The sequence below is a fragment of the Equus caballus genome, chromosome 6 (assembly GCF_041296265.1).
Source record: "Equus caballus isolate H_3958 breed thoroughbred chromosome 6, TB-T2T, whole genome shotgun sequence".
Lineage (NCBI taxonomy): Eukaryota > Metazoa > Chordata > Mammalia > Perissodactyla > Equidae > Equus > Equus caballus.
The window spans coordinates 46,554,577-46,579,827 of record NC_091689.1 but is presented as its reverse complement, the minus strand read 5'-3'; the positions used below and the strand labels follow the sequence as shown (position 1 = coordinate 46,579,827).

The 25,251-nt window shown below is 42.8% G+C and overlaps 1 protein-coding gene across 3 annotated transcripts in view; it reads left to right on the top strand.

Moving 5' to 3' along the window:
* Nucleotides 1-25,251, top strand: part of VWF (von Willebrand factor) — a 184,322-nt gene that overhangs the window by 118,619 nt on the left and 40,452 nt on the right. For all 3 annotated transcript variants that reach the window (XM_070269189.1, XM_023642195.2, NM_001242566.1), the window contains 10 exon segments: nt 269-425; nt 1,059-1,217; nt 1,901-2,036; nt 3,987-5,368; nt 6,573-6,689; nt 6,782-6,922; nt 7,219-7,362; nt 9,219-9,380; nt 10,337-10,380; nt 10,693-10,870. In XM_070269189.1, the coding sequence (XP_070125290.1) occupies nt 269-425; nt 1,059-1,217; nt 1,901-2,036; nt 3,987-5,368; nt 6,573-6,689; nt 6,782-6,922; nt 7,219-7,362; nt 9,219-9,380; nt 10,337-10,380; nt 10,693-10,870 (2,620 nt within the window).

Here is a 25,251-nt window from a genome sequence, read left to right as displayed (position 1 = left end):
GTTCTTTGGAAAATTTCTTGGGCATATCTGTTCTGTGAAAAGCTGGCAAAACTCCTTTATTCAACTTTTCTTTGCTGGAATCCAGATTAGAACCTGGGAATTCTGCCTTTTTACCCTTCCCTCTTTGGGAGCATTGGCCTACATTTCTCCTTCTGCCCTGGAGCTCCCATTTCCCTCCTCTGACCACCAGAACATCCTCACCCAGACCCAGAGCCAGGGTTCCTGAGTCCCAGTCGCAGGCCTAGGCCACCCTGAGGCTCCCTTGCAGGTGGACCCCGAGCCGTTCCTGGATGTTTGCATCTACGACACCTGCTCCTGTGAGTCCATTGGGGACTGCGCCTGCTTCTGCGACACCATTGCTGCCTACGCCCACGTGTGTGCCCAGCACGGCAAGGTGGTGACCTGGAGGACGGCCACACTGTGCCGTGAGTGCTGATAGCCCTCAGGATCCCAGGCCTGCTCCCCTCACCCCTCACATGTCTAGACATTAAGACCCTAAAGTGGGGTGCAGGAGGGCACCTTTGAGGGAGAGAAGGTAGAGCTCTAATATGGGGATGGATGGCCGAGGGCTGACGGGAGTTAAGACACTGATGTGAGTGAGGAGGGAAGGGACAGGGATTCAAGACATTGACATGTGGAGATTTTTCATCTGGAGAAGTTCTGGAAGAGGGAGAAGAAGGAACAATGATGAAGAAGAGAAGGAGGCCAATAGATGTCTTTAATTAGACACTGTCATATCTGCCCGTGTGAGTGATCAACTCGCACATTTACGTAACGTCTTCTTTCTTTGCATGTATGCAGCTGATTGTTTTTATATGGAAAACTGATTCAGAACCCCTAGGTTCCTGGTTTAGGTGCTTTAATAACCCAGAAGTCTCTAATATTGGGGACTTCTGTAGTTTCTTAGTTCCCCAATACAGTCATTGCCTCCCCTAGAGCCATCACCACCGATGGTCTCACCACCATCTGTTTGGGGCCTTCGGTGCAGTCCTGGCTTCTCAGGTTGCACAGGGCTGCCTGGTGCCTTCATGGTCATGCCTGTTTCTTTGTCCCCACAGCCCAGAACTGCGAGGAGAGGAATCTCCGTGAGAATGGCTATGAGTGTGAATGGCGCTATAATAGCTGTGCTCCTGCCTGTCCCATCACATGCCAGCACCCCGAGCCCCTGGCGTGCCCTGTGCAGTGTGTGGATGGCTGCCACGCGCACTGCCCTCCAGGTGAGGCACCTCCCCTGGGTGGGGACAGGCTGGAGAGATGGGAGAGCTTTTCAGAGAGGTGATTCCCTGTTCTCTGCATCTCAGCCTCGCTTGGGGGCGCCCTTTCCCCAACCCTCCAACTCGAGGTTCTGTTTCCATGAGTCCTTCCATCAAAGCCAGGCCAGCTGTGATTTTTGTCAAGTGGAGCTCGTATACCGGTGCTTCCATTTGCCTGTTTATGGGTTAATCATCTAGCACAACACTTTCCGATAGAACTTTCTGCAATGATGAGAAAGTTCTATTGGGATGTGACTTGTGTGTCCTGGGAATAGAATTTTCAATTTTATTCAATGTCATTTAATTTCAATTTAAATTTAACTAGCCACATGTGGTTCCTGGCTACTGTATTGAACAGCACAGATCTAGAGTTATCAAATATGTTCTTTGGTGGAGCAAAAAGGCCCTTGGAGATAAGATTTCAATTACCCTGAGGTTTGGGGGAGGTGAGGTAGCGTGAAGCAATCCCCCTCCCAATTTTGCAGGGGGATAAATCGAAGCCCCAGGAAGGAGGTTGCTCCCTAGGTGGCCGGGTGGCCCTTGGGTGAGGCAGGCAGAGCTGGCTCCTGGGCAGGCCCCTGGCCTGAAAGGTGAGTCTTCTCGTGGGGAGATGAATCTGGGCTCCTCATGAGAGGTCTGTCATACAGGGAAGATTCTGGATGAGCTCTTGCAGACCTGCGTGGACCCGGAAGACTGTCCCGCGTGTGAGGTGGCCGGCCAGCGCTTAGCCCCCGGAAGGAAAGTCACCTTGAACCCCAGTGACCCTCAGCACTGCCAGATTTGGTAAAATAGCCACTGTGGTTTTTTGAAGGGATGGGTCTGACTGTCTTCTCTGAGGGCCCGCTCAGAGGTGTAGGTTTTGGGAGAAACTTCCTTGCTATGTGAGTTGACATAAAGTATTTTTGTTCAGCTTGTTTCTCTTCCTTTGAGGGCAGACGAGATCGCTTCCCCAGGAAGTCTCTCTTAAGAGGTTTAGGTTTTTGACCTCTTCTCACTGGAGGAAGGGTATGGTCTCCTGTTGTCCCTGGAGGTCACATCTAGTCTGGGTGCAGGCATCTGTGAAAGTCAGAGTTCTTTTTACTGGAGGTGGGGATGCAGCGGAGGAAAGTGAGGTGGCACCCTGACCCCTCAGTGCAACAGAGACACCACGGGGCCACAGCCACTGCCCCAGGATGGGCCTTTTGTAATTGGGAGGGAGACGCCCATTGCTGCACCCCTGATTCTCACCTGGTTTGCCTCTGGGAACTGGCCTTTGAGGAGGTGAGAAGGAGTCCTCAGGGTGAGCTCCAAGCCCTCTGAAGTCCTGCTCCTAAGTAGGGAACATGTATTCAGATCTGATATATGGGAACTTAAACTTGAGAACTTACATTGCTGGGGAAGGGCTGTGGCCACGGCTGCCAGAGTCAGAGCCTGCCGCCGCCATCTGTACAAACAAGAGTGAACACTGCCTGGGGTGGATTTTCTAGCAAACACAGGAAACTAGAAAGTGTCGCTCACACACTGTTAACCAAGGATTGAAGCAATAAATCATGTGGACCACAAGGAAGTAGGAATTAACTTCCCAGTTAGACCCTGCCTGTCCACTCTTCTATGAAATGGAGACTGTGAGGAATAAAGAAAGGGGTGAGCCCAACGCAGGCTTGGGGTTCTGAGCCACAAGGCAAGGGAGGTTAGAGCTCTCTCCCTGCCTTCCTCCGTTGGCTTGTGGGGGGAAAACTAGCAGGCACATACTGCATCTGCAAACAGGGGTGGACGTAATTCCAAGGCAGGCTAGAGACATCACTTGAGAGGCAAGCCACAGGGGACACTTCCCAGGGCTCAACATGCTGCTACCCTATTTTCCTTACTGGGGTGCTGAAGGCAAGTTGCCTCAAAGGCCGAGGGTACAGAGAGGAGAAGGTCCTAGCCTGTGTGGGTCTCCACCATGGGCGACTTGATTCACCTGGTGGTGTAGGAGTTTGTGTGGGGACACTGCTGTGCTACAGCCTGGTGAGATGTGCTTGGGGCTGGGCGGAGGGTTAGACAGCCCCTGGCACGTGATAGACTTACTGAAAGTCTGCTGGAGGAACAAACGAATGAACCACTGTCTTTTCCCCCAACATTTCATAGACCCCCCTATTCTACTCCCCAGTACTTTGTTCTGCTAGATAAAGATGGGGTTTGGAATAGTCATCTTTCCAAAATGTTTTTGCTCCAGTTTTTCTTCTATTCCTTGAGGCCCAATGTATTAAATAAGGTACATAATTCATACAGCTTCAATTCTGTTATAATAAATACTGTAAAGCACTTATCTTCAATAGGACATTTATAAGTCCTGATCAGTGTCAACATTTTAGGGCAGTATTTGTCTTTGGAGATACTTGGAAGAAGGTTTGAATTATAATTAAACGTTTATATTGCTAGAGATGTACACTGAGGAGACATCAACGTTGAATGGCTGTGTGGATGGCCTAGGAGCCAGAAAGATGCTTTTTCAGGTCCTAGGATGGATTAAAGCTTTGGCTTCTAGAATCAAGGGGAGGCTTTGTTGTAACTGTGTGTGTGTGTGTCCAGGAGTGCTACTGGGGACATATGTTAAAAAATGGTGTCTCACTTGGGTGGCGAGTGATGGTGGGAGCTCAGGTTCGGGTGGGCAGGCAGTTCCATGGGAGTATGTGCAGTGGTTCCGAATAGGACTCAGAAGTGCCCAGAGGTCCCTCCTGAGCCATTTCCATTTCTCCCTGTCTGCTGCAGTCACTGCGATGGCGTCAGCCTCATGTGTGAAGCCTGCGGGAAAGCTGGCGTCCTAGAGGTGCCTCCTACGGAAGGCCCGGTCGGCCCCACCACCGCCTATGTGGAGGACACCCCGGAGCCACCCCTGCACGACTTCTACTGCAGCAAGCTGCTGGACCTGGTCTTCCTGCTAGATGGCTCCTCCAAGCTGTCTGAGGCTGAGTTCGAAGTGCTGAAGGCCTTTGTAGTGGGGATGATGGAGCGTTTGCACATCTCCCAGAAGCGGATCCGCGTGGCTGTGGTCGAGTACCATGATGGCTCCCACGCCTACATCGAGCTCAGGGACCGGAAGCGGCCCTCGGAGCTGCGGCGCATTGCCAGCCAGGTGAAGTACGCGGGCAGCGAGGTGGCCTCCACCACTGAGGTCTTGAAGTACACGCTGTACCAAATCTTTGGCAAGATTGACCGCCCAGAAGCCTCTCGCATCGCCTTGCTCCTGATGGCCAGTCAGGAGCCCCCGAGGTTGGCCCGGAACTTGGTCAACTACGTCCGGAACCTGAAGAAGAAGAAGCAGGTGATCGTGATCCCAGTGGGCATTGGGCCCCATGCCAATGTCAAACAGATCCGCCTCATAGAGAAGCAGGCCCCAGAGAACAAGGCCTTTGTGCTCAGTGGTGTGGACGAGCTGGAGCAGCGAAGGGACGACATTATCAGTTACCTCTGTGACCTTGCCCCCGAACCACCTGCCCCTACTCAGCGCCCCCGTATGCCACAAGTCACCAAGAGTCCGGAGATCTCAGGAATCTCGTCACTGGCACCCAAGAGGAACTCCATGGTTCTGGATGTGGTGTTTGTCCTGGAAGGGTCGGACAAAATTGGTGAGGCCAACTTCAACAGGAGCAGGGAATTCATGGAGGAGGTGATTCAGCGGATGGATGTGGGCCAGGACACCATCCACATCACAGTGCTGCAGTACTCGTACAGGGTGACCATGGAGTACACTTTCCTTGAGACACAGTCCAAGAGGGACGTCCTGCAGCGTGTGCGTGAGATCCGCTACCAGGGCGGCAACAGGACCAACACCGGACTGGCCCTACAGTACCTGTCTGAGCACAGCTTCTTGGCCAGCCAGGGGGACCGGGAACAGGCACCTAACCTGGTCTACATGGTCACAGGAAACCCTGCCTCTGATGTGATCAAGCGGATGCCTGGAGATATCCACGTGGTGCCCATAGGAGTGGGCCCTCATGCGGATGTGCAGGAACTGGAGAGAATCGGCTGGCCCAATGCCCCCATCCTCATCCAGGACTTTGAGACGCTTCCCCGAGAGGCTCCGGATCTGGTGCTGCAGAGGTGCTGTTCTGGAGAGGGGCTGCAGATCCCCACCCTCCCCCCTGCCCCAGGTATGCGGGCGCCTTGTGAAGATGCAAGGACTGAGGGAGGGGAGGTGGCCTTGGCGGGGCCGCGATTCTTGGGTTCTAATCCTGGCTTCCCCACTCTGTGCCTTCCGTCAAACCACTGCCTTCAGAGTGCCTGTGTTTCCTCGCCTCCCAGGCAGGCGGTGCATCTGTCATCCTTTTTTGGGGGACGACCTTTTCTTAGGTGTGTGCTTGTAAATTCAAAAGTAATGCAAATCTATTGTTAAAATTTAAACACCACCAAGGATATGGAGTAAAAAATACGAGTCTTAATTTATCACACAGCCTCATCCCCACCCAGTCTCACTCCCTGCCAAGAAGGTAGCCTGTTAAATTTGGTGACTGTCAGCTTTTTGACCACACTGGGTGGATACAGTTATTCTCAGTAGCTAACATTTTTTTGGGCAAGGCCAGGAAGTCAGGTGACAGCAGGTTTAGCCCTCAGATTCTGGAGCCAGACTGCCGTAGTGTGAACCTCATCTCTGCCACCTACTAGCTGGGTAATTTTGGGCAAGTACCTCTGTGTATATCAGTTCCCTCCTCTGTAAAATGAGGATAATAATGGGACCTACTTGTACAATGCTCAGAATAGTTCCCAGCACAGATCAAGAGCTCAGCAAATCACCGCTACTACTGTTATTGCCCTCTTAACTGATACTAATGTCTAATCGATTCCTAGTTCTTGAATATCTTTAGTTGGTGTGTTTGGGACCATCCCAGAATAACTAGCCTTCTTTTAATGTCTCTTGATCCTCGCACTTGTCATCTTCGTTTTTGTTTTGATCACAGGTTTATTTAAATTCTTGTGATATTTCTGTGGAGAACAGTGATAGCATCATCTTATAAGATCTCAGAATGGCGTTCAGGCCAGCGTTGCTTCCTCTCTGTGATTGTGACTCTGTGCCTGAGGGAGCGATACCGCTTGCTTTCCTCTGCACACATTTAAACAGCCTTTGGGTGGAGCTGAAGTCTTCCCAATGCCTCTACATCTGGGTGCTCACGGGTCCCCTTCCCTCATCCCTGGCCCGTGTTGCCACCATGCAGAAGCAGAGCAGACACCTCCCTCTGCAGTGCTGTGTAGTCGGTGGCGCCCCGTGGAGCCCAGTGAATGCAGGTGTCTGCTGCAGGGGGCCTGGTGGCCAGTCCCTCTGCTGGCGCTTGTGTGCTCACCATCCTGGTCTCTTTGCAGATTGCAGCCAGCCCCTGGATGTGGTCCTCCTCTTGGATGGCTCCTCCAGCTTTCCAGCTTCTGACTTTGACAAAATGAAGAGTTTCGCCAAGGCTTTCATTTCAAAAGCCAATATAGGTGAGTGATGCTCTGGAAGTAGGTTTAGGAAGAGGCTGTCTTGGGGCTCCACCTGATCCTGAGCATGATTCCCATATTCTTTTTCCTGTTAGGTCCTCAGCTCACTCGGGTGTCAGTGCTCCAGTACGGAAGCATCACCACCATCGACGTGCCGTGGAACGTGCCCCAGGAGAAAGCCAGTTTACTGAGCCTCGTGGACCTCATGCAGCGGGAGGGAGGCCCCAGCCAAGTTGGTAACGTGGTGCCTCGGGGTGGGATGCAGGAGCTTCATCTGGTCCTAATTCTTGGCATAAGGGTCTGGGTGACCTCAGCCAGTCACTTTGCTCCTTGGTCTCAGTTTCCTTTTCTGTAAAGTGAGGGCCTAGGGGTTCTTGCCCTTCCACATCTCACTCACAGGTTTCTCTGAGTCTCTGAACCATTCAGTTTCGATGACCTAAGGACCCATGGTGAGGGGGGCTGCGCAGTGGCTTCAGAAACACCGTGTCCTGCAGTCAGGACTGACATGGTGTGGTCTACTCTCCATTCTCAGGGGATGCTTTGGCCTTTGCTGTGCGATATGTCACTTCAGAAATCCATGGTGCCAGGCCTGGAGCCTCTAAGGTGGTGGTCATCCTAGTCATGGATGTCTCCACGGACGTGGTGGATGCAGCAGCCGACGCGGCCAGAGCCAACCGTAAGTGTCCAGCGTACAATCCCGAGGCCTCCTAAACTACCAGGGGATTGAAAGTGGGCGGGGGTTACTTTTGGATGTCCTGGCTGAGTTTAAATGCTTAACGCCCACATGTGGGCTGGTTTCAAGCAGCAGGAAATTGTCCAATACCTGTGTTATTTGGAAACCAAAGAGTAATAAATGTGTGTTTATCTTTCATTTGTCTGCATGCTTTAGATAGATTGTAACCTTTAATTTCTCCATATTTTCCCTCTGTGTCCAGGGGTGGGTCACACCTCTGCACCTTGCGTTTTTAAAGTGGTATTCTTGAATAAATGTGACATATTTATGAAATCGATTATTTTAGGGAAAAGGACCCTAAAAGGGAAAGGATATATATTTGGATGATTCACCCAGCTTACAGGAGCTGAAAAGTTGCTAGCAGAAAATCAGCTGTAACCTTAAGCAAACTGCAAATACCTGGAACTTTCTGGAGAACTAATTGGGGGAATTTCAGGATGGAGATGTTTTTCCTTTAGTATCGAGGATCCAAAGAAAGGCTTTCATCAAGAAAGGGAGCAATTGTGGTCTGGAGGAAACAGACATGATCTAGGGCGAGTCACTGAACCATTCAGAGCCCCAGTTTCTCATCTGTAAGTGGGCGCACACGTGCTCCAGGCTCAGCCCTGTGACATTTTCTCTTCTCTTCTTACACTCACCCCCTGGGTGGTCTCATTCAGTATCATGGTTCTAAACACATTTATATACCACTGACTTCGAAATTCTTATCTCCAGCCTGGGTCTCTCACCTCAACTCCACCTAGATGTTCTAGCGGACAACTCAGTATAAACAGAATTCCTGACTTTCACGCCCAAATCTCCTCCGACAGTCTTTCCCACTTTAGAAAATGACAATTCCATCCTTACAGTTGCTCAGGTCAAAAATGTCAGCATCCTTGATTTCTCTTTTTCTCTCATACCTCCCTCCTCACCCCATTCAATCCATCAGCAAAGTATAGCTCCATCTTCAAACTATACTGAAAATCCCACCACACCATTCAACCTCTACCACTGTCACTCTGACCCCAGCCCCCACGGACTATTGTCGTAGCTTTCTAACTGGGACCCCAGCTTCCTCCCTTGTCCCCTGCAGTTCACGATCAACACAGCAGCTGTGGTGACTCTTTAAAATTGAAGTCAGCTCATGACACTCCTCTGCTCCAGAGTCTTGGCTGGCTCCTCATTTCATTCAGAGAGCACGTTGAGTCCTTAGTGTGGCCTATGAAGCTTTGCATGATCTGTGCTTGACTCCCCCACTTGTTTGCTCTGTGTCAGCCACCCTGGTGTATGCAACTGTACTTCTGCTCTGGGGCCTTTGCACTCGCTGTTCTCTGCTTGGGGTATCCTCTTAGCTCCTTCCACCCTCACTTCAGGTCTCTGCTCAAATATCATCTTTTCACTGAATACTTCTGCAACCACCTTGTATGAAACAGTAACCCTCATCCCTACCCTGGGGCACTCCCATCCTCCTTATCCCATTCTGGTTTTCCCTAAACACTTATCCACATCAGAAATACTAGATATTTACTTATTTTTGTGTTTGTTGTGTCTCTCCCTGGTGTCAGCTCCATGAGGACAGGGAATTGATCTGCTAGGTTCATTGCTTAGAATAGCTTAGAATAGTACCGGACACAGAGTGGGAGCTTGTTAGCATTTTTGACTGATCGAATGTCCTTCTCCCAGGGTTGGTGTATGTGGCCAGTCTGGAAAACATGAGGCTGTAGACAGATGCTGGGTATGACTTCAGGCCACTGTATTTTGAGCCCACCTGACCAAAGCAAGTGGATACAGACCCCTTCTTCTTTCTCTGCTAACCCTAGGAGTGGGAGTGTTCCCCATTGGAATTGGGGATCGGTATGATGAGGCCCAGCTGAGGATCTTGGCAGGCTCAGGGGCCAGCTCCAACCTGGTGAAGCTCCAGCGAATTGAAGACCTCTCCACCGTCCTGCTGGGCAATTCCTTCCTCCGCAAGCTGTGCTCTGGTGAGTATTGTAATACCTTTCTTAACCCCCTCAAAAACAGAACCAAAGATAGCAAAACCCATTCTAGAGACCAGAGGGTGCCCATGCACGAGATTTGACCTTGAATGAAGATTCTGATTAGACCAGGATCTTTAAGTTTCTATTGATGGGAGGTTTGCGCTACAAACCTCCAAGGTGCTACCAGAAAGTTCTCTGTGCATAGTCCTCCTTCCATCCTAACCGTCCATCCAAACTTTATCAGAGAAAGCCCAAGCTTATTTATGCAGAGGGATCTTGGGAAAAAGAAGTAGAAGACAGAAGCAGGAACCCCAACATCCTGCACATCATGGTCTTACCCCATGCCCAGTGCTCACCCTCAGCATGGGCATAAAGGGCTTTAGAAATATAGTTACATAGGATCTCATATCAAAGTACCACAGTTTAAGTTGATTTAAGGTTAGAAACTTTTTTTTTTTTTTTTTTTTTTACCATATATGTGCTTTTTTAAAACCTGGTTTTATGTATTTTCCTAATGTAATTAGCTATGAGTCAAAACCTGCTGCAGAGGTATTGCCCTTTCCTGCTACATGATAGCTTTCCTGGTAGGCATCTCCAAGATCTCTTTCAAGTTTTCATGGCCTCCTTTCCTCCCCTCTTCCTGCACTGGGCACTGAGCTACATGTGAAAGAGGAAAAGGAGATATTGACTGTGAAAAGGCATCATGAACTGTAGTTCTTGCCATATTGTCAGTGTTGTTATCACCATAATCATTAATAACCACAAAGCATGCGGGAAGAAGCATGGGATGGCCATCTCTCAATCTAGGGTACCTGCATCCTCACTGCTAAGCGCACACAGATTCTTTTTGGAGTTAAGTCGACTCAAGGACTAGCCCAGGTGGCCCAAGCAGACGTTGTGTACAGCTTAGAATTTCTGGGTGACGATGGGGACTCAGACCTTATTCATGTCTGTTTCAGGGTTTGTTAGTGTCTGCATGGATGAGGATGGGAATGAGAAGAGGGTAAGTTCCTTTCTGTTGACCTTGAAAGAAAGATCAGAAATGTATATTTGGGGCCCATGTTCCCCCTGGTTAACTTTGCTTCTTCTGGTCTTGGTCCATTTCTCCCTCTTACTGTTATATCCTGTTTTTTATTTTTTGGGAAGTGGGTTCCACCTGTAAATCTTGCCTTCTGCTTCCTGTGTCTGGCCATTTAGGCTCGTGTCCAAATCCTAGTCACTATATCCTCAGAGGGGGTCAGTTGCCTGGTGGATGGGCTTAGAGTTGGAGTGCCTCATCCTATTCCCTGCCTGAATCTGGTTCTTTCTTCCTCAGCCTGGGGATGTCTGGACCTTGCCAGATCAGTGCCACACGGTGACTTGCCTGCCAGATGGCCAGACCTTGCTGAAGAGTCATCGGGTCAACTGTGATCGAGGGCCGAGGCCTTCATGCCCCAACGGCCAGTCCCCTATGAAGGTGGAAGAGACCTGTGGCTGCCGCTGGACCTGCCCCTGTGAGTCCTTTGCTTCACCAGCCTGGACAGTTTAAAGGGGCAGCGCTTTTAGCTTGGCTGTGCACAAAGGTAGACCAGAAGCTGACCAGCCAGAGGCACCCTTTCCCTCCTCACCACATGCACCGTGCTACGCTCACCCATATTCCCATCCTCTCCCATTCTCTGGATGGGCTTTCATTCCGTCTCAGGGATCACAGTTCTCTTCCTGTGTCCTTGGAAGGCACTTCCCCAGATTATGCATAAGCAAAAGGAACAGTTGGTTTTCTGAGCTCAGTGCTCAGCTTGGCTCTTGGCAAGTCAGCCTTTAGGAATCTAGGCAGTAGAATTATAGTGGTGGGCGAGATGCCCCCAGAAAGCTGCAATCACATCCATAGCTGTGTGTGGGTTGAGTGCAATGCTATATTGTCACAGTAGCCTGGTTTAAGAGGAGGACATAGTCAACTCCATCTCGTGCAAACCTGTGGAGAGCATTCATCCATGGGGGTGGGTTAGCCCTCTGTCTCACGGTTGGGAGAGATGACTGTTCATGATAATCCCTACTCAGCAGGGGATAGATCATAATTACGATGCTGAACAGAAACAACTTGTGGGATGAAATCAAAGCTGTAATTTACATTTCACTCTCCCTTTAGAATTTATTTAGTGGGATACAGTTTCTCTCTGGCCTCGATGAGAACTCGACTAGACCTCATGTCATTTCTGTTGATTCATAAAGAATTCTATGGTCACTTTAAGTCATAAGACAAAGTCTCAATTTGATAATCAGACACCACTCCTGTCTAACAATCAAGACTTTGAACTTGAGTGAGAGTTAAAACACCTCCCTTATCCCAGTGAGGGCTGCCTGACCCTGGGAAAGGGGCGTGGTCAGCTTCTCTCCCAGCTTAGAACGTGGGGAGGGAGGAGCTGGAAGGGGGTTCAGGTTCCTGTGTGACGGGGCTTCTGTGGGAGGGCTCTGCACTCTGGCCTGGCGGGTGGTTAAGGCAGCCACTTTTCCTGCCTGCTCCCTTGAGGTTTCTTAAGATGTTCCCTTGCTGCGTTTCTCTGATGTGCGGTGGAAGAAGTAGTCTATATCCTTTGAGTGGCTGCTGCTTCTCCCTGCCACGCTTCTGGGGTTTTTTTGCGTTCAACCCCTCACAGGTTCTCTTTATCTTTTGGGATCCTCCTTCTCCTAACGCAGGAGTTCTCTTAGACAGGGCCACTTTTAGAACAACCCTGGGCCATCATTACTTCTGTCGATCCTATATCTGACCCCAGGTTCATGCTCCTGGGCACCCCCATTGGAGTGGAGCACACCTGCTTCCTGAAACAGCAGCACATCTCTCTCTTGCTGCCTGGCCACCTCTAGCCAATAGCCAGAGCCTCCTTCTTTTACGTTCCTCAGGCACATGTCAGACACTGGTCCAGTGTTCTCTGTGACCGTGAGGAACACAAACCCATCTCTTGGAGTGGCTTCCTGAGAGTCCTGCTCATTCGGCTTGGGTGTCCCGTTTGTCCCTGGTGGGGCATGTGGGATGTGAGACTCACAATGTGGTAGCCGCTCTCTTCAAATCAATCTCTTCTTAGATCCAATCCCTCAGTACCCTTCTTGACTCTGTTTATACCTTTAAAATGAGTGAAAGTCTTCAGAAGTGATTAGATAGGAGACTAGATTTTGGCTATTTTTTTGAAAAACATTTTAAACTTTTTATTTTGAATAATTTAAGATATTAAAAAGTTACATAAATAATTCAAAGAATTCCTGTATACCTTCCAACAGACTGTAATATCTTATGTAATCACAATATAAGGATCAAAATTAGGAAACTGACATCCATAAAATGCTATTAACTTATCCAGTTTTTGCCAATTGTCCTAACATCCTTTTTTCAAATGTAGCATTCAACCCAGAATCGCACATTACATTTAGTTGCATGTCTCCTTAAATCTGCAACAATTCCTTAGTCTTTTTTTTTTTTTCTGTGGCCTTGACATTTTGAAGAGTTCTATCTGGTAATTTTGTAGAATGTTCCTCAATTTTGGTTAAATTCAGGCTATACGTTTTGTCAAGAATACTCCAGAAGACATGCTGTGTCTTTTTTGATGTATCAGGAGGCGCATGATACCAGTTTCTCCCAGTACTGGTGATGTTCAGTTTGATCGCTTGGTTAAGGTGGTGTGTACCAGGTTTCTCCACAGTAAAGTTACTATTTTCCTCCTTGTATTTAATAATTATCACATACTGAGATACTGTGACACTGTGGAAATATACTTTTACTCACTCAGTTTAGCGTGCATTGATGGTTCTTGCCTGAGACAGTTTTTACTGTGGTGTTTGCCAGATAGTGATTTCGATTTCTGTCGTTCCCTCCCCACTTACTAGTTGGAATTCCACTGAAAGGAAGAGTTTTTCCTGCTCTGTCATTTATTAATTCAATTATTTGTATCAATATGGACTCATGGGTTCTTTTTTTTCTATGGGGTGTAATGAATTACCAGCATTATTTATTTTCTTGTTCAAATGGTCCCAGATTTGGCCACTGAGAGGCCTTCCGACTTGACTCTTGTGTCCTTTTGACATGTCTTATTCCTTCCTTTCTCAGACAGCGAGAAGCCTGGCTCCCATTATCCACAATATGTTTATATATTGGCTTAATCCCAGAGTACACCTTCTATTTTCCAGTGACCACACCGTTGTATATTCCCACCAACAATGCACAAGTGTTCTGATTTTTCTACATCCTTGTCAACACTTGTTATTTGCCGGGGTCCCGCCCCGGCGGAGTCCAGGTTCCTGAGGGATGGACGGTGTTGGCGCGATGAGTGAGGGGGAAATAAAGGGGAGGTGAGACTTGGGTTGGTGTTAGCAAGTCCGACTTTACTGTGCACAAGTGTCATTTATATATTTTTCAGGATTAGTACAGAAATAGTTCTGCAAATATTCTCAGAGAGATAAGGAAGTAAAAAACGAGCACAAGAATGTTTATTAGCATTCTATTCTATAGAGCATAAGGTTAATGGTAGTCTTCTCCGCAATTAACTAGTGTTTGTTGTCTCTAAGCTAAAGGAGATAGGTACCTAGGCGTCTGTTGTAATTCATGGTAAAGTTAAATCAAAGAGACAAGGTCCAGGCCTCCGGACAGGACAGCAGTCCGTCTGGTTACATCCTGGTGGAGCCATCCCTGCCTCCCTCAATCATTTACGCCATTAGTGTAGATGGTTAATGGGAACAAAAGGCGACTCCAGGGTGTCTTATCCCCAGGGCTATCTGCATTCTCAGCGGGCAGTTAAACATCTTTACTTTTTCGCGCCCTTTAGGGGGTGGAAGCATTCCTTTGTCTTTTTGATTGTGGAGCTAACAGTCCCTTAAGCACACTGCCAGAGAAAGTATCACTTTGTTAGTAAAGCAAAGAGCTGAAAAACTAAGCTAAACTATATATCTTCAAGAATAAAAAACAGAAATAAGTATACACGTAACCTTGATAGAAAGCATGCATATAATTCAGAAAATATCAGGGGTGTCGGCCGGCCATTCTTCACCGAGGGGCATCCCTGCACCCCTCGGCCCTTCTACTCATCAATTATTCATTATTTATTGCTTTTAGGAGAAAACCTCTATAACATTTTAACAGAAAGCAGAAGGTCAAGAATAATATGTAGATACTTCTTGATCATCCAATTAACCAGCAAACTTAGAAGGACGATGCATATATATATTTAGACAAAGAACTGGAGGGAGAAGGAAACATTAACCAGACAGAGGCCATAAACCTGATTCGACATCTTATCTGGGCAGGATTCCTTTCTGATTGTCTCAAATGGGACTGTGTGCTCCTCCAATAATTAACTGAAAAATATCTTGAAAGTTACCTGCAGGTGGTCACATTCTCTTAAGATATCTAATTTTCCCAGGAGGTAGTGCCTCCCAAGCAGCCACCCAAAGGAGTGAAAACTGGAGGTTAAGAAAGGAAAAGGAATGAAGGGCAATTAGAAGCAGCACAGGTTTCAGAACTATGTGAGGGGCTGGCCGGTTATTCTTCACCAAGGGGCGACCCTGCACCCCTCGGCGTTAATCGGCTGGACCCTGTCAAACAGCCGATCAAATGATGTAGCCACGGCTCCCAGCAGTTATTTTCTGTTTGTTTCCTTCTTTTTTTAAAAAAAGATTGGCACATGAGCTAACATCTGTTGCCAATTTTCTTTTTTTTTGTTTTTTTTCCTTTTTCTCCCCAAAGCACCCCCTCCCCCCTGCCCCCCGGTACATAGTTGTATATTGTAGTTGTGAGAGCCTCTGGTTGTGCTATGTGGGATGCCGCCTCAGCGTGGCCTGATGAGCGGTGCCATCTCTACACCCAGGATTCGAACTGGTGAAACCCTGGGCCACGGAAGCAGAGTGGGCGAACTTAACCACTCAGCCTCCAGGCTGACCCCTGTTTGTTTTTTCATAATGGTGATCCTAACAAATGTGAAGTGAAGAACCCCCTCAAGACAATTTACAGTGAAGGGTTTAGCAGAAGCTTTTGCAGACCTCAACAAGCTCCTTAAAAAGCTTGAAAACATGGACCCCGATGCTGAAAGGTTTTCATTAATAGAGAGGAACATTCATGGTGCATTATCTGCTTACAGGCAAGATATGATGAAAAAAAGGAACAAAGCAAGCAAATCACCATGGACATATTTCTGAAAAGAGTGACACCTCCTCAGGAAGAGGCTCAGGCAGGTCCTTGAGGAGGTGTTCCAGAAGAAAGCATTGTCATCATAGGAGTGACAGCTCAGTGTGTTATTGCCCCTGATGAAGTTTCAGTGGGACAATGTGGAGGTGAAGACAGTGATATTGATGATCCTGACCCTGTGTAGGCCTAGGCTAATGAGTGTGTTTGTGTCTTAGTGTTTAACAAAAAAGTTTAAAAAGTAAACAAAAATTTAAAATAGAAAAAAGCTTATGGAATAAGGGTGTAAAGAAAGAAAATATTTTTGTACAGCTGTACAATGTATTTGTGTTTTAAGTTGTGTTATTGCAAGAGTCCAAAACTTAAAAAAATTAAAAAGCAAAAAAGTTACAGTAAGCTAACGTTAATTTATTATTGAATAAAGAAAAATATTTTTAAAAATAACTTTAGCCTCAGTGAGTAGAGTTTGTGAGGTCTGCAGTCGTGTGCAGTAATGCCCCAGGCCTTCATATGCGCTCACCTCTCCCTCACTGACTCACCCAGAGCAACTTCCAGCCCTGCATGCTCCATTTATGGTCAGTGCCCTATACGGGTGTACCATTTTCTATCTTTTATACCATATTTTTATTGTACCTTTTCCATGTTTAGGTACACAAATGTTTCCCATTATGTTACAGTTGCCTACAGTATTCAGTACAGTAACATACTGTACAGGTTTGTAGCCTAGGAACAATAAACTATAACATATAGCCTAGGCGTGTAATAGGCTGTATCATCTAGGTTTGCGTAAGTACACCTTGTGATGTTTACACACTGACAAAATTGCCTAATTACGCGTTTCTCAGAATGTATCCCCATCATTAAGCGATGCATGACTGTGTAAGATCATGTCATCTGTGAACAGAGATAATTTTACTCCTTCCTTTCCAGTTTGTATGTCTTTTATTTCTTCTTCTTGCCTAATTGCTCTGGCCAGAACTTTCAGTCCTATGTTCAATAGAAGTGGCAAGAGTGGGTATCCTTCCCTTATTTCTAATCTTAGAGGGAAAGCTTTCAGTTTTCCACCACCAAGTATAATGTTAGCTGTGAGCTTTTCATATATGACCTTTATTATGTTGAGGTAATTTCCTTCTACTCCTAGTTTATTGAGAGTTTTTATCATGAAAGAGTGTTGAATTTTGTCAAATGCTTATTCTGCATCTATTGAGATAATCGTGTGGGTTTATCCTTTGTTCTGTTAAGTGGTGTATCACATTGATTGATTTTCATATGTTGAACCATCCTTGCATCCCAGGGATAAATCCCATTTCATCATGGTGCATGATCCTTTTGACGTGCTGCTGAATTTGGTTTGCTAGTATTTTATTGAGGTTTTTTGTATCTATATTCATCAGGATGTTGGCTTATAGTTTTCTTTTCTTGGTCTTCCTTTGGCCTTGGCATAAGGGTGATGCAGACCTCATAAAATATGTTTGGAAGTGATCCCTCCTCTTTAATTTTTTGGAAAAGTTTGAGAAGATTGGCATTAATTCTTTTTTCAATGGCCCTGGACTTTTGTTTGTTGGGAGACTTTTGATTACTAATTCAGTCCTCTTACTTATAATCCAATTTGTTGGCATATAATTCATAGTAGTCTCTTATGGTCATTTGCATTTCTGTGGCATCAGTTGCAATGTCTCCTCTGTCATTTCTGATTTTATTTATTTGCATCTTCTCTCTTTTTTTTTAAGTTAGTCTAGCTAAATGTTTGTCAATTTTGTTGATCTTTAAAAAAACCAACTCTTACTTGTGTTGATTTATTTTTTTTAGTCTCTATTTTGCTGATTTCTACTCTGATCTTTATTTCCTTCCTTCTGCTAACTTTGAACTTAGTTTGTTCTTCTCTTTCTAATTCCTTGAATTGTAAAGTTACATTGTTAATTTGAGATCTTCTGTCTTTTTTAATGTAAGTGTTTATTGCTGTGAACTTCTCTCAGTACTACTTTTGCTGCATCTCATAAGCTTTGGTGTGTTGTGTTTTTGTTTTCACTTGTCTCAATACATTTTCTAATTTTCCTTTTGATTTCTTCTCAACCCATTGGTTGTTTAAGAGTGTGTTGTTTAATTTCCACGGATTTGTAAATTTTCCTGTTTTCCTTCTGCTACTGAATTCTAGTTTCATTCCATTGTGGCCTGAAAAGATACTTGGTATGATATCAATAGTCGTGAATTTGTTAAGACTTGTATTGTGACCTAACGTGATCTTTCCTGAAGATTATTTCACGTGCACTTTAGAAAAATGTGTACTTTGCTGCTGTTGGGTGGAGTGTTATGTGTATGTCTGTTAGGTCCATTTGGTTATAGTGTTGCTCATGTCCTCTGTTTCCTTAATTGTTCTCTATCTGAAAGTTTTATCATTATTGACAGTGGGCTATTGAAATCTCCTACTGTTATGTCACTGTTTATTTTTCCTTTAAATTCTGTCAATGTTTGCTTCGCATATTTGGGTGCTCTGATCTTAGGTGCACGTATAATTGTTATATCTTCCAGGTGAATTGACTCTTTTCTAATTATGTAGTGTCCTTCTTTGTCTCTTGTGACTGCTTTAGACTTAAAGCCTATCTTGTCTATTGTAAGTATGGCCATCCCTGATCTATTTTGGTTACCATTTGCATGGAGTATCTTTCCTATCCTTTCGCTTTTAGCCTATGGGTGTCCTTCAATCTAAAGTGGATCTTTTGTGGACAGCATATAGTTGGATCTTGCTTTTTCTTTTTTTAATCCATTCAGCCACTCTGTCTTTTGATTGAGAATTTAATCCATTTATGTTTGAAGTAATTACTTATAGAGAAGGTCTTGCTATTGCCTTTTTGTTAGTTTCTTTCTGTCTGTCTTGTAGCTTTTTTGTTCCTCTTTTCTTCTTTTGCAATTTCCTTGACGTTTTTTGTAGTGACGTGCTTTGATTTCTTTCTCATTTTCTTTTGTGTACCATCTATAGGTATTTTCTTTTCATTACGGTGGAGCTTATATAAAAAAATCTTATAGTTACAGCAATCTATTTTAAGCTGATAACAACAACTTTGGTCACATACAAAAACTCTACTCTTACTTCTCCTCCCACACTTTGTTATCAGTCACAAATAACATCTTTTTATATTTTCATCCATTAATATATTTTTATAGTTATTTTGTATACTTTTGTCTTTAAGTTACATACCAGAATTAAAAGTGCTTTATGCACCACCATTACGGTAGTACAGTATTCTGTATTTGTCTATATATTTACCTTTACCAGCAAGCTTTATATTTTCATATACCTTTGTGTTGCTGTCTAGCATTCTTTCATTTTAATTTGAAGGACTCCTTTTAATATTTCTTGTAAGATGGATTTAGTGATGATGAACTCCCTCAGCTTTTGTTTATCTGGGAATGTTTTTATTTCTCCTTCATTTTTGAAGGACAGTTTTGCTGGATATAGTATTCTTGGGTGGCAGGTTTTTTCCTTGTGGCACTTTAAATGTATCATCCCACTCCCTTCTGACCTGCAAGGCGTCTTCTGAGAAATCTGCTCATAATCTTCTGGGGGCTCTTTTGTGTGCGAAGAGTTGCTTTTCTCTTGCTGTTTTCAAAGTCTCTCTCTGTGTTTGACATTTGACAATTTGTTTATAATACGTCTCAGTGTGGATTTCTTTGAATTCATCCTAGTTGGAATCTTTTGGTCTTCTTGAATCTGGACGTCCATTTCCTTCCCTAGATTTGGGACATTTTTGGACGTTATTTCTTTACTGTTGGATTTTAATCCTTATTCTTCATTTTTTATATGGAGATATTAGCCTATTGTCTGTGATATATGTGTTACAAATATTTTCTCCCATTTTTGTCACTTGTCTTGACTTTGTTGATGATGATTCTTTTGCCATACAATTTTTTATTTTTATGTAGTCAATATTTTATCGATCTTTTCTTTTATTGTCTCTGGAATTTGAGTTATAGATAGAAAACCTTTCCTTACTGTGAGGTTAAAGAGGAATTCACCCATATTTTCTTCTAGTACATGCATAGTTTCATTTTTCCATTTAAATTCTTGATCCATTTGGAGTTTGTTCTTGTGTATGGTGTGAAGTATGGATCTAATTTCATCTTTTCCAAATAGCTACCCAGTTGTCCTAGCACCGTTTATTGATATATCCATCTTTTCCCTAGTGATCTGAGATGACACGTTCATCATGTACTAAATTTCTGTGTGTGGGTTTATTTTGGGACTTTTTATTTGCTTCCTCTGGTTGTGAGCTGTTCATGTACCAGTGCCATGCTGTCTTAATCACAGAAGCTCAATAGTATGTTTCAATGTGTAGTAGGACTAGTACCTCACATAGTTTTCTTGTATAGCGTGTCCTGGCTATTCTTTCATGTTTGTTTTTTTCACATGACCTTTAATATCAACTTGTTTAGCTCCATAAAAAGTTTGTTGGTATTTTTATTGAGATTACGTTAAACTTATACTTTAACTTGGAGAGAACTGACACCTTTATGATGTTGAATCATCCTATCCATGAACAGAGGGCATCTTTCCACTTACTCAAGTTGACTTTGCTGTCTTTTAGGAGTGTTTTAAAGTTTTCTCATGTAGGATTTGCACATTCTTTGTTAAGTTTATTCCAAATATTTAAATTTATTTGTTGCTACTTAAAATTATTTTCTTCTTCATTATGTTATTTAACTAGTTATTGTTTGCATATATGAAGGGTATTGATTTCATATCCTACTGTCTGAATTCTTTAATTATCGAGTTTGTTTTATCATGGATTCTCTATGGTTTTCCAGGTGGAGTGTTGTAACATCTGCAAACAGAATTGTTTTACTTCTTCTTTATCAGTGTTGTGTCTGCAATTAATTTTTCTTCTCTGATGCATTGACAAATTTTTTAGTACAATATTGAATAGTAGTAGAGATTGTAGATATCCTTGCCTGTTTCTGATTTTAGTGGAAATGTCTCTAATATTTCCCCACTAAGATACTCACTTTAGGGCTAAGTGCACACACACATGTGCGTGCTCACACACACACACACAAACACACACAGAGTCATATATTTTGTTATATGTTAAGAAAGTATCCCTCAGTTCTCATTTTCTTAAGTGTTTTTATCAGGAGTGATTGTGGAATTTTGTTGAAGGCTTTTTCAGCATCTGTGGAGCTAATCATATGATTTTTTTCCCTTAGGTATATTAATACAGTATAGTATTTGAAGGAATTTCCTAATGTTGATCACACTTGGTTTAGTATATTATTTTCTTAATGTGGTGTTGGAAACTGGTAATATTTTATTTAGTACATTGGCTTTGATATTCATAAGCAATATTGTGTGTAATCTTAAAATTACTTATTTTTAAAAGCTTGTGGTAAAATATACATAATGAAATTTACGGTTTTAACCATTTTCAGTGTATAGTTCAGTGGTATTAAGTACATTCACATCGTTGTGCAGCCATCACCACCATCCATCTCCAGAATTTTTTCATCTTTCAATACTGAAAGTCTGTACCCGTTAAACAATAACTCCTCTTTCCCTCTCTGCCCAGCCCCTGGCCACCACCATTCTACTTTCTGTCTCTATGAATTTGATGACTCTAAGTACCTCATGTAAGTCATACAGTGTTTTTCCTATTTTGACTAGCTTATTGCACTTAGCATAATCTTTTCGAGGTTCATCCATGTTGTCTTCTTTTGTGTTTAGTTGATTTTTTTTGTAGTGAAATGTTTTAATTCCTTTCTCATTTATTTTGTGTGTGTTCTATAGCTATTTTCATTGTGGTTATCATGGGGATTACATTTAACATCCTACAGTTATAACACTCTGCTTTGAATTTATACCAGCTTAACTTCAATAACATACAAAAACTCTGCTCCTATATAGCTTCATCCCCACCCTCCTTCAATTATTGATATCACAGAATTGCATATTTATACGTTACGTATCCAAAAACATAGACTAATAATTATTTTTTAATGAGTTAGTCTCTTAAATCACATAGAAAACAAAAACTGGAGTTACAAACTAAAATTACAATAATCTCCAGAATTTCATTTTCATTTCTTTTTATGTTTTCTCTCTCTTTATTGATATTTTCATTTTGTTCCTCTGTCATTTACTCAACTCTGTCCACTTCCTCTTAGCTCTTTGAGCATCTTTGGGGCAGTTGTTTTAAAGTCTTTGTCTAGTAAGTCTACCATCTGGTCCTTCTCAGGGACAGTTTCTGTTGATTTATTGCATCAGACAGATTCTGCTACTGCAGTTGTTGTCTAGGTGGGGAAACACATTCCTGGTGCTTCCTACCTGTAGTTTTGTTTTTTTCCTGGTAGTATCTTTATCTGGTTTAGTTAGCAATGTTGTGACTTGTTTCATAAAAAGCCTTAAGAAGTTTCTGCTCATTTTCAATTATCTGTAACAATTTATAGAGCATTGTGACTATCAAGTCTTTGAAAGTTTAGTAAACTTTTCTTGTGAAAACGTTTGGGTCTAGAGGGATTTTACTTTATTTATTTTTGTCTTATTTACTTTTTGTGGAGATAGTAGTTCCTTGCTAGTTTTTTCTAATATTTCATGGAAATTTGTTTGCTTAAGATTTTTATCTCTAATGAAGTCAATTTTGGTACAGTAGTTCCCCTTTATCCATGCGTTAGCTTTCTGCAGTTTCAGTTACCCTCAGTCAACTATGATCTGAAAGTATTAAATGGAAAAGTCCAGAAATAAACAATTCATACGTTTTAATTTGAATACTGTTCTGAATAGCATGATGAAATCTCACACTGTCCCATGTCCTGCCTGGGACATCAACCATCCCTTTGTTCAGCAGATCCACAATGTACATGCAACCCGCCCATTAATCACTTAGTAGCCACCTCAGTTATCAGATCAACTGCCACAGCATCACAGCGCTTGTGTTCAAGTCACCCTTATTCTACTTAATAACGGCCCCAAAGCTCAGGAGTAGTGATGCTGGCAATTCAGATACACCAAAGAGAAGCTATTGTTGTTAATCTCTTACTGTGCCTAATTTATAAATTACTTTATCATAAGTATGTATGTATGTGGAAAAACATAGTATAAAAGAATTGGGTACTATCTGTCATATCAGGAGTCCACTGGGGATTTTGGAACATATTCTCTGTGGATGGAGGGACTACTGTAATCTGTATTTCCCTAAAAATTTATCCATTTCATCTAGATTTTTGAGTTCCTTGCATAGAGGTCTGGAAAGTAGTCTTTTATAATATATTTTTAAGAATTCTCTTTTAATAATTATTTTATTTTGTGATTTGTTATTTTGTGTATTCGTTCATTCTTTTTTCTTGCTCAAGGTAACTCATTGTTTGTCGTTGTGAATGTTTTTAACAGTCAAGTTTTCAATTTATTATGTCTATTTCCTATCCTCTAACTCATTAATTTATGCTTTTATGTTTTTTATTTTATTTCCTTTCTAGAATTTTCTTTTAGTTTATTATTTTTGTGGTTTTCTGTTTTTTAGAACTTGGAATTTTGTTTATTTTTTTTTATTGACGTGTTTAGTGCTATGAATTTTTCTATGGTCACTTTAATTGAATCCCAATGAGTCTGATATGTAGTTTTCATTATCATTACTTTTTTTTTTGATGAGAAATATTGGCTCTGAGCTAACATCTGTTGCCAATCTTCCTCATTTTGCTTGAGGAAGATTATCTCTGAGTTAGCATCTGTGCCAGTCTTCTTCTGTTTTGTATGCGGGACACCATCACAGCATGGCTTGATGAGCGGTGTGTAGGTCTGCACCCGGGATCTGAACACTTGAACCCCAGTCTGCTAAAGAGAAGCATGTAAATTTAACCACTACACCACCAGGCTGGCACCAGCATTATCATTACTTTTAAAAAAAATTCTGTAATTTCAGTTTGTATTGCCCCTTTCATCCAAGATTTATATAACAGAATTTAAAATTTCCAAATGTAATGGTTTTTGATGCTTTTAAATTTTAAAATAATTTCTAGTTTTACTGCACTGTGATCAAGTGTTGTTTGTAATAGTTCTACTTTAGGTATGTTACTGTTATTTTCTTTGTCACCTAATATATGATCAATTTTTGTGAAGGTGTATTTTCTATTATCAGGGTGTAGAGTTTGATATATACATCCATACATACATATATAACACACATAGGTGGCTTATTAACAACAGAAATTTTTTCTCACAGTCCTGTAAGGGTGCTAATCCCATTCATGGGGACTCCCCCTTCATGGCCTAATTAACTCCAAAAGGCCCTACCTCCTAAAACCATCACATTGTGGGTTGAGATTTCAGCATAAATTTTGGGGTGACACAAGCATTCAGTCCATAATAATCCATAAGATACACCTTTTCAAATTTTGTTTCTTAGGTCTTCTATATCTTTACTTTTTTTTGCCCACTTCATCTGTCTTATACTGAGAGTGGTATGTAAACGTCTCCTACTATTAGTTTGTCTATCAATGTCTCTTTGCATCTCCTGTAGTTTTTGCTTCATAAAGATGGTTGCAATTCATAGATATTCACAACTGTTATGTCTACATTGTGAATTCTGGCATTCACAAATGCTGTCATTAGTCATGTTTCAACTTTTTTTGGCTAGAATTCTCCTTTGTCTGATATCAGAATCTCTATTCCTAGTTGCTGATTGCCTGGTATCCTTTGTCCATCCCTTTACTTTAGCTGTTCTGAATTTTACGTATGTCCTTTGTATATGTGGAGTTGGATCTTGATTTTGAGCCAAATTGAAAATCTTTTTCTTTTGATGGACAAGTTAAGCATATTTTCATTTATTGCCAATTATATTTAGTCTTACTCTGTTATATTTTATAAATATGTTTGTTATGTTATATTTTATTTTATTACTCTCTCTACATGGTGTGTATTCTTTGTCTTTTAATTTTTCCTTTTTCTGGTGTTTAGGAAGGCTTATATTTTTGTTCTAGTCTCTACCTTTGTACTTTTACCTCTTTTAATGATCCCAGTCCCTTGTTTTCTTATTTAATCATTCATTAACAGGTTTGTTAACTTTTAATAGCATCCGTTAACTTCTACCTGTTGCTTATACGTCATCAATGAGATTATTCTGCTTGCAGCATTCTCTCTCCCTCTCCTCCCATTTTTTAGTTGCATTATTTCTACTTTGTTACAGCACGTAACATTTGCACATTAGTCTTCCTCTCTTCCTTTGCTTTAGTTTTAAATCTGTGATGACATAAATAAAATCTTCCGTTGTTTTGATAACATGTCTTAGTCATCTTTCAGTTGGAGGAACCTTGTCTTCTAGTAGATTTCTCAAGAAGGGCTTATGGGTTCAGATTGCCAAAAGTTTTTGTCCGTTTAAAACTCTTTTTCTATAGACTTGATACTGGAAGAACACCTTGGCTGGTTATAAAATTCTTTTTTTTCCTTTTCTTTTTATTTTTTGCTGAGGAAGATTCTCCCTGAGCTAACATCTGTACCACTCTTCCTCTGTTTTGTATGTGGGTTGCCACCACAGCATGGCTGCCAACGAGAGGTGTAGGTCCTCACCCGGGAACTGAACTGGAGGATACCAAACTTAACAACTAGGCTACAGGACCACCCACTTTAAAATTCTTGATTCGCACTTTATTTCATTGAGTTTTTGGAAAATGCTACTTCATTGTTGCTTTGCTTTATATATTGTTTTTGAGAATTCTGATACAATCTAATTATTTGCCTTTGTAAGTTAT